The 13,751-nt window shown below is 39.7% G+C and overlaps 1 protein-coding gene across 1 annotated transcript in view; it reads left to right on the top strand.

Annotated features, from left to right (window-relative positions):
* Positions 1-10,824, top strand: part of PUS10 (pseudouridine synthase 10) — a 34,847-nt gene extending 24,023 nt beyond the window's left edge. Inside the window, exons 11-18 of the mRNA XM_075707461.1 lie at positions 2,164-2,289; positions 4,022-4,078; positions 5,017-5,093; positions 5,186-5,241; positions 5,367-5,484; positions 6,666-6,808; positions 7,478-7,577; positions 9,602-10,824. Coding sequence (XP_075563576.1) covers positions 2,164-2,289; positions 4,022-4,078; positions 5,017-5,093; positions 5,186-5,241; positions 5,367-5,484; positions 6,666-6,808; positions 7,478-7,577; positions 9,602-9,640 — 716 coding nt within the window. The 3' untranslated portion in view covers positions 9,641-10,824. The remainder of the gene's footprint in view (positions 1-2,163; positions 2,290-4,021; positions 4,079-5,016; positions 5,094-5,185; positions 5,242-5,366; positions 5,485-6,665; positions 6,809-7,477; positions 7,578-9,601) is intronic.
* Positions 10,825-13,751: the final 2,927 nt, after the last annotated feature.

Raw genomic sequence — 13,751 nt, 5'->3', positions numbered from 1 at the left:
TTTGATTTGGATTCAGAGGTTTTCACCACCTGGAATTATCTGCATATTATTCCATCCAAAACTGCCAATTTTGTTGGGATTAATAACGGTTAAATTTTAGAAACCGTAGGTCTTTCTAGTTCCCCCCTCCAAACCAAGAGATAGCATCTGAAATAATTGGGTGAGACGGGTAATGCGACAACACTTGGTGTCCCTGAGTTGAGATGATTCAATTTTTCTGTCACCTGCCTGCAACAGTATCTACCCGTCCCCTAGTCCTGTGTATAAACAACCACTTATTTAAATATATGCAAACAGATTATTTTTAAAAACCCTACAATTTTAATCCAACATACTATGTTTAAAAGGATGGTACCAATCTGGACTAAAGGAAAATGTAAAATGAAGAGGAAAAAATGCAAAAAATGTTCTCACGGCAGGCTAGTTGGTGTCCTGTACATACCTGTTTCTTATTTTTAATTGCTGACTAGAGAGTTAGATGTACATTTGCATGAATCCAAGATATCCAGTGTCTTTTAGCCTCTTCCAAACACGCTGTTTTATTTTAGGTTGCTTTGTTGGATGGTTTTATCAGAATTCATCTGTATAGAGAAAGAGACAGAGGGTTAGCTTTTGGCATGTGATTTAATACTGCTTTTGCAATTTATAGTTTATAGCTTGTTCCAAACAAAACCAAAAAAACCCAGGCAGGATGTTGTCTTTAATTTTTCAATAATTAAATCCAGAATAGAAGAATTCATTGAGTACAGTGCAGTTATTTTGTTATTATGGCAGTTTAAATGGGACAGGATCTCAATTTGTAAGCACAGTTTCAGAGCTGGTATTGCCCTCTAGACCTTACCTTTGGTGTTCACTGAATGCTTCCTCCCCCCCAGCTTTTTTTTTAAAGGTTCAGGAGAAGCTGTGAAACTGAGAAACACCTTCTGTTTTTTTTAACCCACTCTTGTTCAGACCAAAAGCTAAAATTATTCGAATGGGGAGTTGAGAGAGAAAAAAAAAAATGTATCATTTTCCTTTTTCCATTTTATGGAAAGAGAATTTAGCAGTGTGAAGCTGACTTCTGAATGATTAGTCATAATACTTTCATTATTTGCCCCAGTGAAACAGTATTAGTCAGTTTCCCCACTTGTTTGTGTGGGTTTTTCTGCAGATCAAAATGCAAGAAGGAAACATTGTTAGAAATAGGAAAATATGATACTGAAAACCAACAAAATTGAGATGAGAGAGGCACAGTATAACATGCAGAGCTACTTTGAACTCCTTTTTTATTGTCTATATGCAAGGTTTCGGATTGAAACTTGTTTGTGCAGGAGGGGTTATTCATTGTTCTTTATGAATGAGTTCCTTGTTTTGTGCATATTTTCACTTCTTATAAAACCTGTCAACAAGAAAGCTCATCTTGGTCATCCGTGTCAGACTTGTGCTTTGTTTATAGCAGTAATGTCACAGGGGACGGCATGCTAGTGTGACATAACACGAGACTATGACTGGAATCAGTCAGAGGATGGCAATCTCTTTACATGGCAACATTTCAAGGGTCTCGAAATTTGTACTAGTTTATTATTGAGACATTTTGCTCACATGGTTTTCCTTGTAGCGAGCCAAAGCATTTTAGTTTGGGTTTCTTTTGTTAAACATTCAGACAATGGCAGAACTTGGATTGAAATCTGAACTACTTGATACAGGGGGTGTGAGAACTTCAGTTGGGACATACATACATGAGAGGACAGACATCTGTGTAACACTAGTTTGCTGTGTGGGAGGCTGCTTAAAGACAATGGTCTGATTCAAAAAAATATTTTTTTTTTTCCATTTGGAATTAAGTTGACTCAGGCTAGACACTTGAACCTCTGGGTTTTCATTCCCCAGTTATGTCAAGCTATATACAGTTTTGTTTCTATGGTTATACCTGAAGGTGTGACTGCAGCAACTGGCTCTCCAAGTCTACTTTGAAGCTGGCCATCTCAGATGCTGAAATTCTCATAGGTGCAGCAGCATGCATTTCATACTGTCGCTGTAATGCTCTTACCATAAAACAAGTTTAAGCCTGTAAATTTATTTTCACAAGGATCTGTTGAAAGTTAAATGTGTTGTGCTGTGCAATACTGGAGCTTTTGTCCATTGCTTTAGAATGATTACAGGTAACATAGCTGTTTTTTACAGGAAGATACAACAAATATTCAAGGAATTTACCTCAGACTCCCTGGATTATTGACGGGGAGCGGAAGCTGGAATCTTCAGTGGAAGAACTGATTTCAGAGCATCTAATGGCAGAATTCCAAGCAGATAGTAAGTATCTAGGCGATCTTTTACCATACATATTTTTCATCATTACTAGGATTTTTTTTTCTTAGTAACTACTAACATAATTTAAGACTGTAATGAAAAAACCTGTGTTTCTTTATCCCTCTCTTATCCTTCCAAGTCCAAACTTGTAAACGTTTTTTAGCTATGGTCTGTGAGTAATTAGATGACTGCTTTGTTTTATGCAGTGTCTTTTGTCCTTCTAAAATATCTCCTCGGTTGATCTGATGGTGCACATATTACGGTTCTATGTGGTAGTATTTTTGCCTAGCCGTACTTCTTAACAGTTGGTAATTCATAAAATAACTTGTAACAAGAAGGTTTTTGCCATCGGTGTTCCATAATATCTGCCTAGCCTTCGACCCTTCATGTTTCTTACCTTGATTAATTTATTTTCTTCAGTGCATAGAGTTCCACAAGCTAAATACTTATCCAGGGATTACCCAGATGAAATAATCACTGCCCATCATTTGTCATCTACTAGACATGGAATTAGAGACATAGAAGGCCCAAGGAAAAATCGCATTAAATATTACTTTGGAAAAAACAGCTACTTTCCCCTCCTCTCCTCCCTCCTCCCAGTGGATATGTTAGTCTGAACCCTAGGAAAATCCTCAAACCATGATTTCACACCTGATTTCAGCTGGCAGAATTACCACAGGTGACTACTAGAAGTGCATGTGCAGTCATGTTGAGAAAAGATATAAACGAATAGAAAGACCATTGCCAGTAGGTCAGGGGAGGTGATCCTTCCCCTTTACTCAGCACTGGGGAGACACATCTGGAGTACTGGGTCCAGTTCTGGGCTCCCCAGTACAAGAAAGACGTGGACATACCAGAACTAGTCCAGCAAAGGGCTGTGAAGATGGTTAAGGGTCTGGAGCATTCCCATCTCAGAAAATTCTGATAGTATGAGCAAAATATGCCTTCATGACCATGCAAGATGGTTATGTAGTTGCCATAATATGACCAGAGAAATGAGAGATGATAAAAACTGAGGAAATCTTTATGTGCTCTGTATGTTCCCTATGGAGGAAAACATTTTAAAACCATCAGTTTTTCAGAGACGCTTTGGAACAGAGCTGCGAAGTTACCTCTAGTGCGGGGTTTGGTCCCCCATCTCTCCTTCAGGCAAAGCTTAAAGGTGGAAGAAGTATGATGAAGGAAACTAAATACCCAACAGTACATTTTTGTGGCTTGAAAGATGAAAAAAACAATACACAGAGATTACTTTTCAGTTTGGACTTGAATTTTCTTCCTCTTTTGCCCAGGTGTGTGTGACTAGCAGAAATGTCTCTGAAATCTTTGGAAACCATTGGGTGTATTTAGGATAAAAAGTTGTGTTTTGGAGGAAGACAGCTCAGTTTGATTTTGTTTGTAGACTTGAATTAGCTGGGTAAGAAATGAACAAAATTACTTAGTAAGTGGAATTCCTTTAGGATGGTACTGCTTTTATTCGGACATTTTGAGGGTTGTCACAGTCATTTTCAGGCCAAGGAACTAGGAGTGCCCTTCAAGAAACTTGTGAACCTGATGCAATAAACAGTAACTATCCCAGATTTTTTCAAATACAGTGCAGGCTTCATTTTATAAAGATAGCTCTTCAAAGTATATTTGCAAACAAGTTTAGAAAGAAAATATTTCATTTTTTAAAAGCTGTAGAGGGTATTAAAAATGTAAAATAAAATCTCACCTCCCTTGTTCAAATCTGTTATAGGCTTTAATTTTTCTTCCTCTGGAAGAGAAGATGTGGATGTAAGAACACTAGGCAATGGTAAGGCTTGTAACATCCCTTGTGAAACACAGAAACAAACAAAATGCTTAACCGAAGCTACCCTAATAGATCTTGCTGAATGCGAAGTGCCTAAGTGTCTGATTAGGCATGCTTTGAAATTTTGTCTTGGAAACTTTTTAGTGATACTTACGTATTTATTCCCAAAGACCGAAGAGTGTCTTAAAACCAACTGAAAGAGGAGCCCTTTTTCAGTGTCCTTGGCTGCACAGATGCATGGCAATGCATAGCTTGTTAGGAGTATTCTATTTTATTCACCTCCTGTTTTTAAGCCATCTATGTCAGACTGATTCCTATCTTGTTTTCTGCTGGGTCCTTCCACTCTGCCTCACTGTCACTGGGGAGTGGGGAAGCCTTATTTTCTTTCTGAACTTGGGTCCTTTATAAAGGCCAGTTGCTTTCCAATATGCTGAAGCTACTCTAGCCAAAGGAGGAAGGGAAAGAAAAAGTAAAAATTAACAATGATGTCTTCCAGTTGCTGTCTGATTTGTAGCGTAGTTCTTGGCATTGCTTATACCGGGGATCGTCCCTGGCCCTGAGCACAAAAGCGCAGCTATTGCAACAGATGTTCAGCTGAGGGAGCGGGATTTAACATCATCTTGCACCTGGGCATTGCTGTAGGTGACAGAAAATAAGCTAATTAACTTTTTTTCTTATTTTATTTTTTAATTAGCACAGACTTGTACAAGATGTCTTCTGGGAAGTCATAATTTGCACTTATTGCTGATACTGGGGTTTAGTAGCCAAAAAACGTCCCTTGTTTCTTTCCTTCCATCTGATGCTACGTCCCTAAACCCGCAAGTCCTATCCCTGTTTGCATAACAGCAGACAATCTTCACACCTTCCAACCTTACTGCATAAATTCAAACGTTAATTTAGAACAACATGTTTTTATGTTTTATGACTGTGCATGTTGCCAGGAAGGCCCTTTGCAATTGAGCTTGTGAATCCTCGTAGAATACGTTTTACTGCTGAGGAAATGAAGGGACTTCAGCAGGTAAATCATTTGCACCTCATGGAACTCATAAAGCATGTGTTTCTTCTCTAACTGAGCAGTTTTGCTAACTGATTCTTTTTTAAATATCACAGACAATTAATAACTCTTCAGACAAAATACAGGTTCGAGATTTACAGCTTGTCACCAGGTCAGTATTTATCATCACTGGCAAGGGATTTCGAAGTGATGCTTTGGGAGTTTTGCAAGCATTCTTGCTCACAGCGTTCTATAATTATGCTTATGTTATGTGAGTAATTAATTTCTTTTGTTTAGAGAGGCAATTGGTCGTATGAAGGAAGGTGAAGAGGAAAAGACAAAGACCTACAGTGCCTTAATATGGACAGACAAAGCAATACAGAAAGAAGATATTGCGTTTCTAGATGATATCAAGGTATCTGCAGCTCTTTTTGCTAATTTCTATAGTACCTGTCCTGGTGTCTTAGGGGAGAGTTTATGTACCTGCACCCACGTTCTCTGTGTTTGTTTTTCGTCAGGGTTTCTCTTGCTGCAGGGACTTTCATACCTCCCTTCCCCCTTGTCATCCTTCCTTCCTTCATCCTACTTCCTTACACCATTGTCATGCTAGCAATATAGCTGGCTGGCTGTTAGCCAAGACAACAAATTAGTGCCTAATGTCGACATTCCAGTAGGCCAAATAATAAAAAGTAGCAAATGGGAGAGGAGGAAATCTGGCACCTGCACCTCTTTCTTTACCTTAGATAGTCTTTTGCGTAACTGAAAGGAGCGGAGAAGGTCTTTTGTTCTGCAAGCTCTAAAGCCATTCTTCCACAGCTGCGGCAATTAGGAGTGTGAAATATCTATGGAAAATAATGCAAAGAGGCCTTACAAAGTGCTCCATGTAACAAGCACGCTGTGTTAACGAGAACTTTCTCCAAATGTTGGTCAGAGGTACTGCTGATGGAGAAGTGTTTTCAGTTTTTGTTGTGTTGCAACATTTCCTATGGGTCTGGGCCATGAAATCATTCTCAGAGCGAGGGCTTGAGCCATTACAGGGAGACATTCAGGGAGACAACTGTTGTGAAGCTTTTTTTAGCATGCCCACTCGCTTCCTGAAAAGTTGCCTTTCAAACTGCTGCATCTCATTTGGGAAAGGGTGTGGGGAATGAACTTTTAAAAAGATTATTAGGAGATCTAATCTCATTTCGGGTTTTTTTTTTCCTCACTTTTATTTCTAGGGGGTTGGCTGTAGTTTAGACAAAGCATTTTGTGGGTGGGATTTTTTTTTTTTTTTTTTGATTGCCCTGAGGCTCTCAGTGAGCTTCGAAATCCTGGAGTCATTCCAGCAAAGGACTGTGGAGATTTCAAGGTTATTCCTCTGTATTTGTGATTCCATTAGTTTGTGTTCATATGAGGCCTTCTCATTTAGCCTCTGAGATGGCTGTCCTTTTTTCCTTTGATAAGCATGGAAAAAATCAGTCTTGCCTCAAGATTACTCAACTACCATAACACAACATAAAAAAGATGCGATTACTTAACACCACATATGACTTAGAATCTGTGCAGTATGTTGCAGATTTCCTTCCTGATTTATTTTGTTACCTCTTGTAACAGGAGTTAAAACTTGACCAGAAGACTCCTCTCCGGGTTCTTCACAGAAGGCCTCTAGCTGTAAGATGTCGGATCATTCACACCATGAAATCTGAGTACATAGACGAGCATCATTTTCGCCTGCATTTGAAGACTCAGGCGGGAACGTATCCTTAGATGCCGTTACACAACATATTTACGAAACAGCTTGCTGATTAGAGTACTTCGGGTAATGGGAAGTTTCCTGCTTTTATCACCGAGGTGTTTCTAAATTCCTGCTCTTCAGCAGTCATATGTTGCTGCATAATGTTTGCTTTTATGTGAGAATTTCACATTCAGGCTTTCGTTCGAACAAGCTACCCGTGTGTGTATTTTTGTGATGACCACTCTGATAGTTTTCAAGTATGGGATAGCTATAAAAATGTACTGGTTAAAGGTAACGCTTAAGCTTTTTGTAATTCAACTGAGAACTTTTCACCTTAGAAAATAAGCTTTTCTGCAATGTTTAATGCACCGCAACGCATACTGTAGATTGCTGCTGCTTACAAGTTAACAGTCTTGTTGTAAAGTCACTGCTCGCTTTGGAATAAAACAGCAAATACAGGTCGATAGTGCAGTTTTTGGCATTAGAGTCAGAAGCCAAGAATTAGGATGTCTTTTAAAGATGGGTATGGGCTTATGAGAACGTTCACTGCAAATTGGCTTAGGGGTAGAAAAAGACACTAGTTTTGCTTTGAGTGTTTTTCACCATACTCTTTTTTTTTTTTTTTTTTTTTTCTTCCCCCCTTCTGGTTTCTTTGTGGTAAAATATACCTTTCCTTAGCCAGTATTTCTAGCTACATTAAAGAATTTGTACATGGAGACTTTGGAAGAACAAAGCCCAATATTGGCTCCCTACTGAACAGAACTGCCGACATTCTGGAGTTGGATGTAGAAGTAAGTTGTTCGCTGTTTATCTTTTCTGGAAATTAGTACCGTAGTTGCATTTGTGGGATTGCTCTAACGGAATCAACATTCCTTACCACAGTTAATAGAAAAATTTGATGTTAATGCAACATGAATTGATGACCCTTATTATTAGCACCCACTGGAACAGAGCTTAGCAATGTTACGTGTGGCCCATCATTTCTTTTCAAAAGGGGGTTGGATGAAAACGAGAGATTTGACTACTTCTTTCAGTGCTGGTTCAAACACAGCAAGAAATCCTATCTGTTCACTTGCTGGAGTCAGATGAGAAAACAAAATTTGTTTTGGTTAAAAGAATGTATGTAGAGATACGGATTTAATATTTAACTTAGTGGTTTGGCAAGGCTTATTTAAAAGATGGGTTTTCATTTCAAGTAGCCAGTGATTGGCACGCTTGTTCTCATCTATTTCTGGAAAACTGCCCATGTATGACATTTTGCAGAACAGACTTGTGGGTTTTTTTGCACATGTTTTGTAGGATAATACAGGAGGAGAACTTGCAAAGGGCACTCAGTTACCACGGAAAACAGGAACACCTGACTTGGGGCTCGGGCTGATAAGCATCGCTCTCATACGGATAGGTGTCACTACAGTTATTGGGCATAACTGTGAAAGGTGTCTAGGGACTTGAAAATAATTAGTCATCTTGCTAATAATGCATTTTAGCTCAGCCTAAGGGCCTAATCCTTTGATGAACTTGTAGATTAGGCAAGGAGTAGGTATGATTAAAGTAGGCAGTCCTGAAGGCAAGGCGTTTGTGTGGAGATCCCCGTGTTGTGATTGCAAGTGGTGATACTGTGGTAACGTAGGGTGGGAAGAGGGTGAGCAACAAGTTTATGCCCAAAGGGAACCGGAGATGTGGCCTCAGGGAGGCCAGGGAAGAAAGACATAATCCAAGTTGTAGTAATTACGACATTTGCTTCTGATAAAGCGTCAGGCATGTTTTGTCCCTTTTGACTAACAGTCAGGATGACTGTTAATGATGTTGCCTAGATAATTCTTGCGCATAATGCTTGACAGCTTATTCTTTTAGTCGAGTTTTCCTTGCTCAGGAGGCAGATTTGGGGACAGGTGATGGTTTTCTACTCAAGACTTGCCTGCACTGCCCAGTACCTGAATATTTCTGTAGCATCAATCAAAAGGTTGTTTTTCACATCGTTAACAGCCCATCTGCAGGATGGGTAGAAGATGGAGATGGTTCATGTTTTTTGATTAATAGTTCTGGACACGCTGTAAATGCAGCCCAACATCAAATGATGCTGGGAAGTAGTAGTACAAGGAGTTGCGATTCTGCTTGATGAAGAAAGCCCAGTTCCCACAGAGAATCATAGAATCGTTTAGGTTGGAAAAGACCTTTAAGATCACCCAGTCCAACCATTAACCTAACACTACCAAGTCCACCACTAAACCAGTTAAGGGGAGAGTAGCAATTTCGTGTTTCCTGGCTTGGTGGCTGGATTATTTTTTCATGAAAGTAAAAACTAGGAATCACTAAGGTTGGAAAAGATCTCTAAGATCCTCAGTCCAGCCATCAACCCAGCCCCACCATGCCCACTAAACCATGTTCCAAAGTGCCACGTCTGCCCCTTTTTTGAACACTTCCAGGGATGGGGACTCCGCCACCTCTCTGGGCAGCCTGTTCCAATGCTTGACTACCCTTTCCATGAAGAAATTTTTCCTAATATCCAATCTAAACCTCCCCTGGCGCAACTTGAGGCCATTTCCTCTTGTCCTATCGCTAGCTACCTGGGAGAAGAGCTCATGCCAGACACACATGGAGCCACTAGAATGAGGTGGCTGTTTCATGCCGCTGGCTCCTGCTTGTCTTGTCCCGTGTCTCTTATTTTAGTGTCCTTTATTTACTGTTTCTTTCCACTGTTAGCCTATAGCTGACAAGCACAGAGCTCTGCTAGCAAGTCTCTTTCTTTACATACGTAAAATATCAAGTCTGCTGATTTTGCCTTTTTTTTACCCCCCCTTCCTTGCTCTTCTAGTCTGTTGACGTTGACTGGCCTCCGACCTTGGATAATTAACTTTTCAAACTGGGATGAGGAAGAAGCAACAACTTTGTCAGCAGCTGGTTACTGAACACTGTACAGTATTACAGCTTGGTTGCGAGGTATTTCTGTTGAACATTTGGATCATGTTGATCTGCCAAAAGATACCGTTACTTTGAGTCAACTTTAAACATTCTGGAACAGGTAGTGTTCGTTCAGTCTCTAGCCTTATTTTAATTTCTTCTGTGCATAAAAAGATTTTGGTAAACTAGTGTATTAATAAGAAGTCTTTTTAAAAAAAAAAACAATTAAGATAAATGGTGTAACATGTGCAAATGGTGTACTGAGCAAGTACATCAAATATGCTTTCTGCAGTAGTTTAAAATGTTTTAATTAAAAATAACCCTCCCTCAAGCCAGATTTTTTTAAAACTCTCTTTATATTGGATGCTGCAGCTTTTTTTGTCTGGATGCAGTTAGCACTGAGTTATCTGAAACCCAGCCCTTTCTGAGTACTGTTCATGCAGGAATATTTTTCCTGAAAGTCAGGGAGACTCTGAAACCAGTAGGATAGTGCCTGGAAGAGGGCAGCACTCTGCTCTTTGCCAACTGCTTTTTGGTCAGTGTCAGTTTTAGAGATGGGCACATTTGCCTCCCAGACAAAGTACTTTTCAAAGGGAAAAAACCAGAGTTTTCAGAGGAAAACTTTGCACTTAAACCCAAGTTTTTCTCATGTAAAAACATCAGCGCTACTTCCTAGAAACAACAGTTGAGGTACTTGAAGGCCTCAGCAGCTCTCTGGCCTGGTTACAGTCCTCTTCAGGCACAGGATTTCCCCAGTTGAGTCACCCTATATAAAAAAACTGGGAACTCCTGGCAGTGGTGCACAATGCAAATCTAAAGAAAAATAGGAAGACCAAGGAGCTCAAAGTACAGGCAACTATAAGATGTACTGAAGAATGGTGATGTTGAGGGAACAAGTCAGAGATAAAAAGCTTTGGTTTGTAGCATAGTACATTTTTTTTCTAGCATCCAGCCTTGGATGGATGCCTGGAGGAGTTGAACGTTGTCTAGGAACTTGCCTGGAATAGGGAAGACCTGAGGCTTTTTCTTTACTTGTGTTGTTACTTTAAATGTTTCGCACAAAGCAGGGGCTGGGCTGCAGGATTATTTTTAATGTTTATTAGCCAGGTCCCACCACCTACATCTTTAAGAAAAGCCACTTCTATGCCTCTATCATGTTAATCCACTGGGAAGATGCTGCTGCTTACCCAAAGTACAGAAGAAAGTTAAGTTATTGACAAGAAATTAAGGTTTGGAATTTAAGGGCTCTTTATTAATTAGTATTTCTGAAATGTTAAGAAGGTAAATATTTGCCAAGACAAACCACTGGTCAGGGACAGGAGGATTACCGAGATGTCTTACCTTCATTTCAGTGGTGCCAGGACCTCATAACAGAACAGCTGCATGATAACTTTAGCTGAAGGCTCAAAAAGGCATTACTAAATACATTTTTGCAGAGGTCCTACAAACTGATCTTGAAAAATTAGTCTAAATATTATACACTCTGCCTATGACGAGCTGTCAAAACTTGTCTCTCATGATTTGTTTTCCTAGGCCATTGTAATGGAAGTATGGCACTAGCTCAGAAACTCCTGTTTTTCTAACACAAAAATAATAGGAGCATGATTCAGACAGCAATATTTTGTTTTTAATCTTAAAGCTGTTATGAGCAACAGATTCCAGGAGTAGTTGTCTCAGATCATGAGCTGTACCCAGAAAGGAAGTGTCATGAATGATGGAAAACTTAAGAAACTGAATTCAGAAAACAAACAAAAGAGAATTTCAGTCTCATATCTATGTGATTTCTTGAAACTCAAAGTGAGCTAAAATGATTTAGAAATTCCATAAACTACGGGGGGGCGGGGGGGGAATAATGTAAACAAGACTGCAGTATGGACACGACAAGAGCAGTTCCAAGGAGGGAGCAGAGCTAACAGGGCAGAAGCAGAAAGGGCTCCTGCGCCTGTCGTAGTGCAAGGACACAGCTCTTTCTGTACGTTATTATCGTGGTGATAGTGGAGATCATGTTAAGAATCAAAGTGCAGCTAAACACTGCTATAAAGCTCACACGAAATGTGCTGAGTCTGATCTCTTCTCCATACAATGTAAAGAGGTCCACCAAAAATTCCCACATTGCTTATTTCTATGATAAATGTGAAGTAGCCAAATTAGGGGGGGGGGGGGGGGGGGGGGGGAGAAAAAAGCTGATGATGCAAATATCTCTACAGCTCTTTAGATATTTTTCAGTGATCATGTGAAAATATGAGAGAGATGTAGTCTGGGGTTTTTTTTTGAACTTTGTTTAAAGTCTGCAGTTTCTAAGACAAGGTAAACACTTTGAACTGTCATAATCTGTAATGAATGTTGCAGCAATAATATTGATGTTGTACTTTGGCCTTTGTCTTATTTTTACAAGTAAAATACCTACTTGTGAGTATTCAAATAGGATGGTTTGTGAAAGTAAGATTTAATCTTGTTCATGAGGCATGTGTGAAAGAGGTAGGTATTTTCTAGCACATTATGTGAAAAATATTTTTAAAAAAATAAGGTCTGCTGTTCCTTAGCACCATCCTCCTTTGCAGTGGAAGGCCTCAAAATAAAGCCGTTGTATTTCTCCAAACAATTGGTCATGTATAATGCTCCCCCCTGCCCATTTTTTTTTCCATCTAGCTGAGCATGAAAGCATTTGTCCTCTCTGCCCCTCTGACTAAAAAGCCAATTGCTCTGCCACACAAAATTGCCGAATGCGGATGAACCCTTACTGCACACGTTGCTTTAGGTTTTGTAGCGGCCAACAGTAACGGTGAGCAGAAAAATACTCTCAAAAGCCCCAGGATAAGCAACCCATAACCTACCTTCTCCCATTTCTCTGGTTTTCCTGCGGTGAGGGATGTCATGAATCTGAGAAGGTTGCAGAAGCCGAGTACTTAGTATAACCAGTTTTTAAATTACCACACCAACTCGTTTACAAAGGAAAATAGAACTTTGATTTAATTATGCAATAAAAACAAATTGTGCTATGAAGAGCTTTCTATGAAGCGAGTAAAATGTTTATATTTAATATAGTTAAGATTGAGAACTTCAAAAAACAACTGAATAAACACCACATTCCAAGCTTTCGTTGTCTGTCTCTGGTCTTTCTGTTCCTTAAGATTGCGAAGGAGCTATGCAGAAGTGAGGAAAAACTGCTTTAAAACATGGGGAGTCAAGTCATTGAGCTTGTGCCTGGAGTTAGGGGAAGCAGTTTTCCAAACTTCCTATATTCTACATGTTTTGTAGGGAGCCTGTTCGGTCAAACCCTTGTAATTGGTGTAATGCGTTACAGGAGCAGCACCTTCTTGCTTCGAATGCAATGAATTACTGCAGTTAAGGAGTCATTGCCTTCCTATAGGCTACAGACGTTTTTCCAGAGTTCCTTTCTGCCTTGCGTACGACTATACGTTTCAAGTGGCTTTTTTTTTTTTTTCCCCTGATTTGGGGTTGTGTTTTTGGGGTGCTTTTTTTTATGTTTGAGTGAGCTTTTTTTTTTTATTGCTTCTTTCCCTGATGCAGTTTTTTTGTTGCTGAACAGTAACAATTAGACTCTTAAGCCTTATCTGCCATACAAAACAGCTGTGTAACTTAAGAAATACTCATATATCTCTTGCTGTGTTGCTTCTTAAAAAATAGTAACGATAATAAAATAGCAAAGCCCTATAATGCAGAGTAGAGTGTCTTACCTAGCCAGTTACATCCACGCGAGCTGTCACCAAACATCTCGCAACTCAGGCTAAGGAGGAGGACTGGGAACGAAGTGGAAGGGAGGAGGTTTGGTTTCTGACACAGTGTATAGAGGAGTGTTTTTTATTAGTACTGACTGACAGAGCTTTAAATTGTTAAAGAGAATGTGTCTAGTAGATGAGGCTGCACTAAGACTGCCTCTGGGTTTACCCCAAAAGCTTTCCTGGGAGGCGGCGGTGGGGAGGCAGGATAGAATCCTAGAATCATTTAGGTTGGAAAAGACCTTTAAGATCATCCAGTCCAACCATTAACCTAACACTACCAAGTCCACCACTAAACCAGTTAAGGAGAGAGTAGCAATTATG

The sequence above is a fragment of the Pelecanus crispus genome, chromosome 3, assembly GCF_030463565.1.
Source record: "Pelecanus crispus isolate bPelCri1 chromosome 3, bPelCri1.pri, whole genome shotgun sequence".
In the NCBI taxonomy this organism is placed as follows: Eukaryota; Metazoa; Chordata; class Aves; order Pelecaniformes; family Pelecanidae; genus Pelecanus; species Pelecanus crispus.
This window is presented reverse-complemented; position numbering and strand designations above follow the sequence as displayed.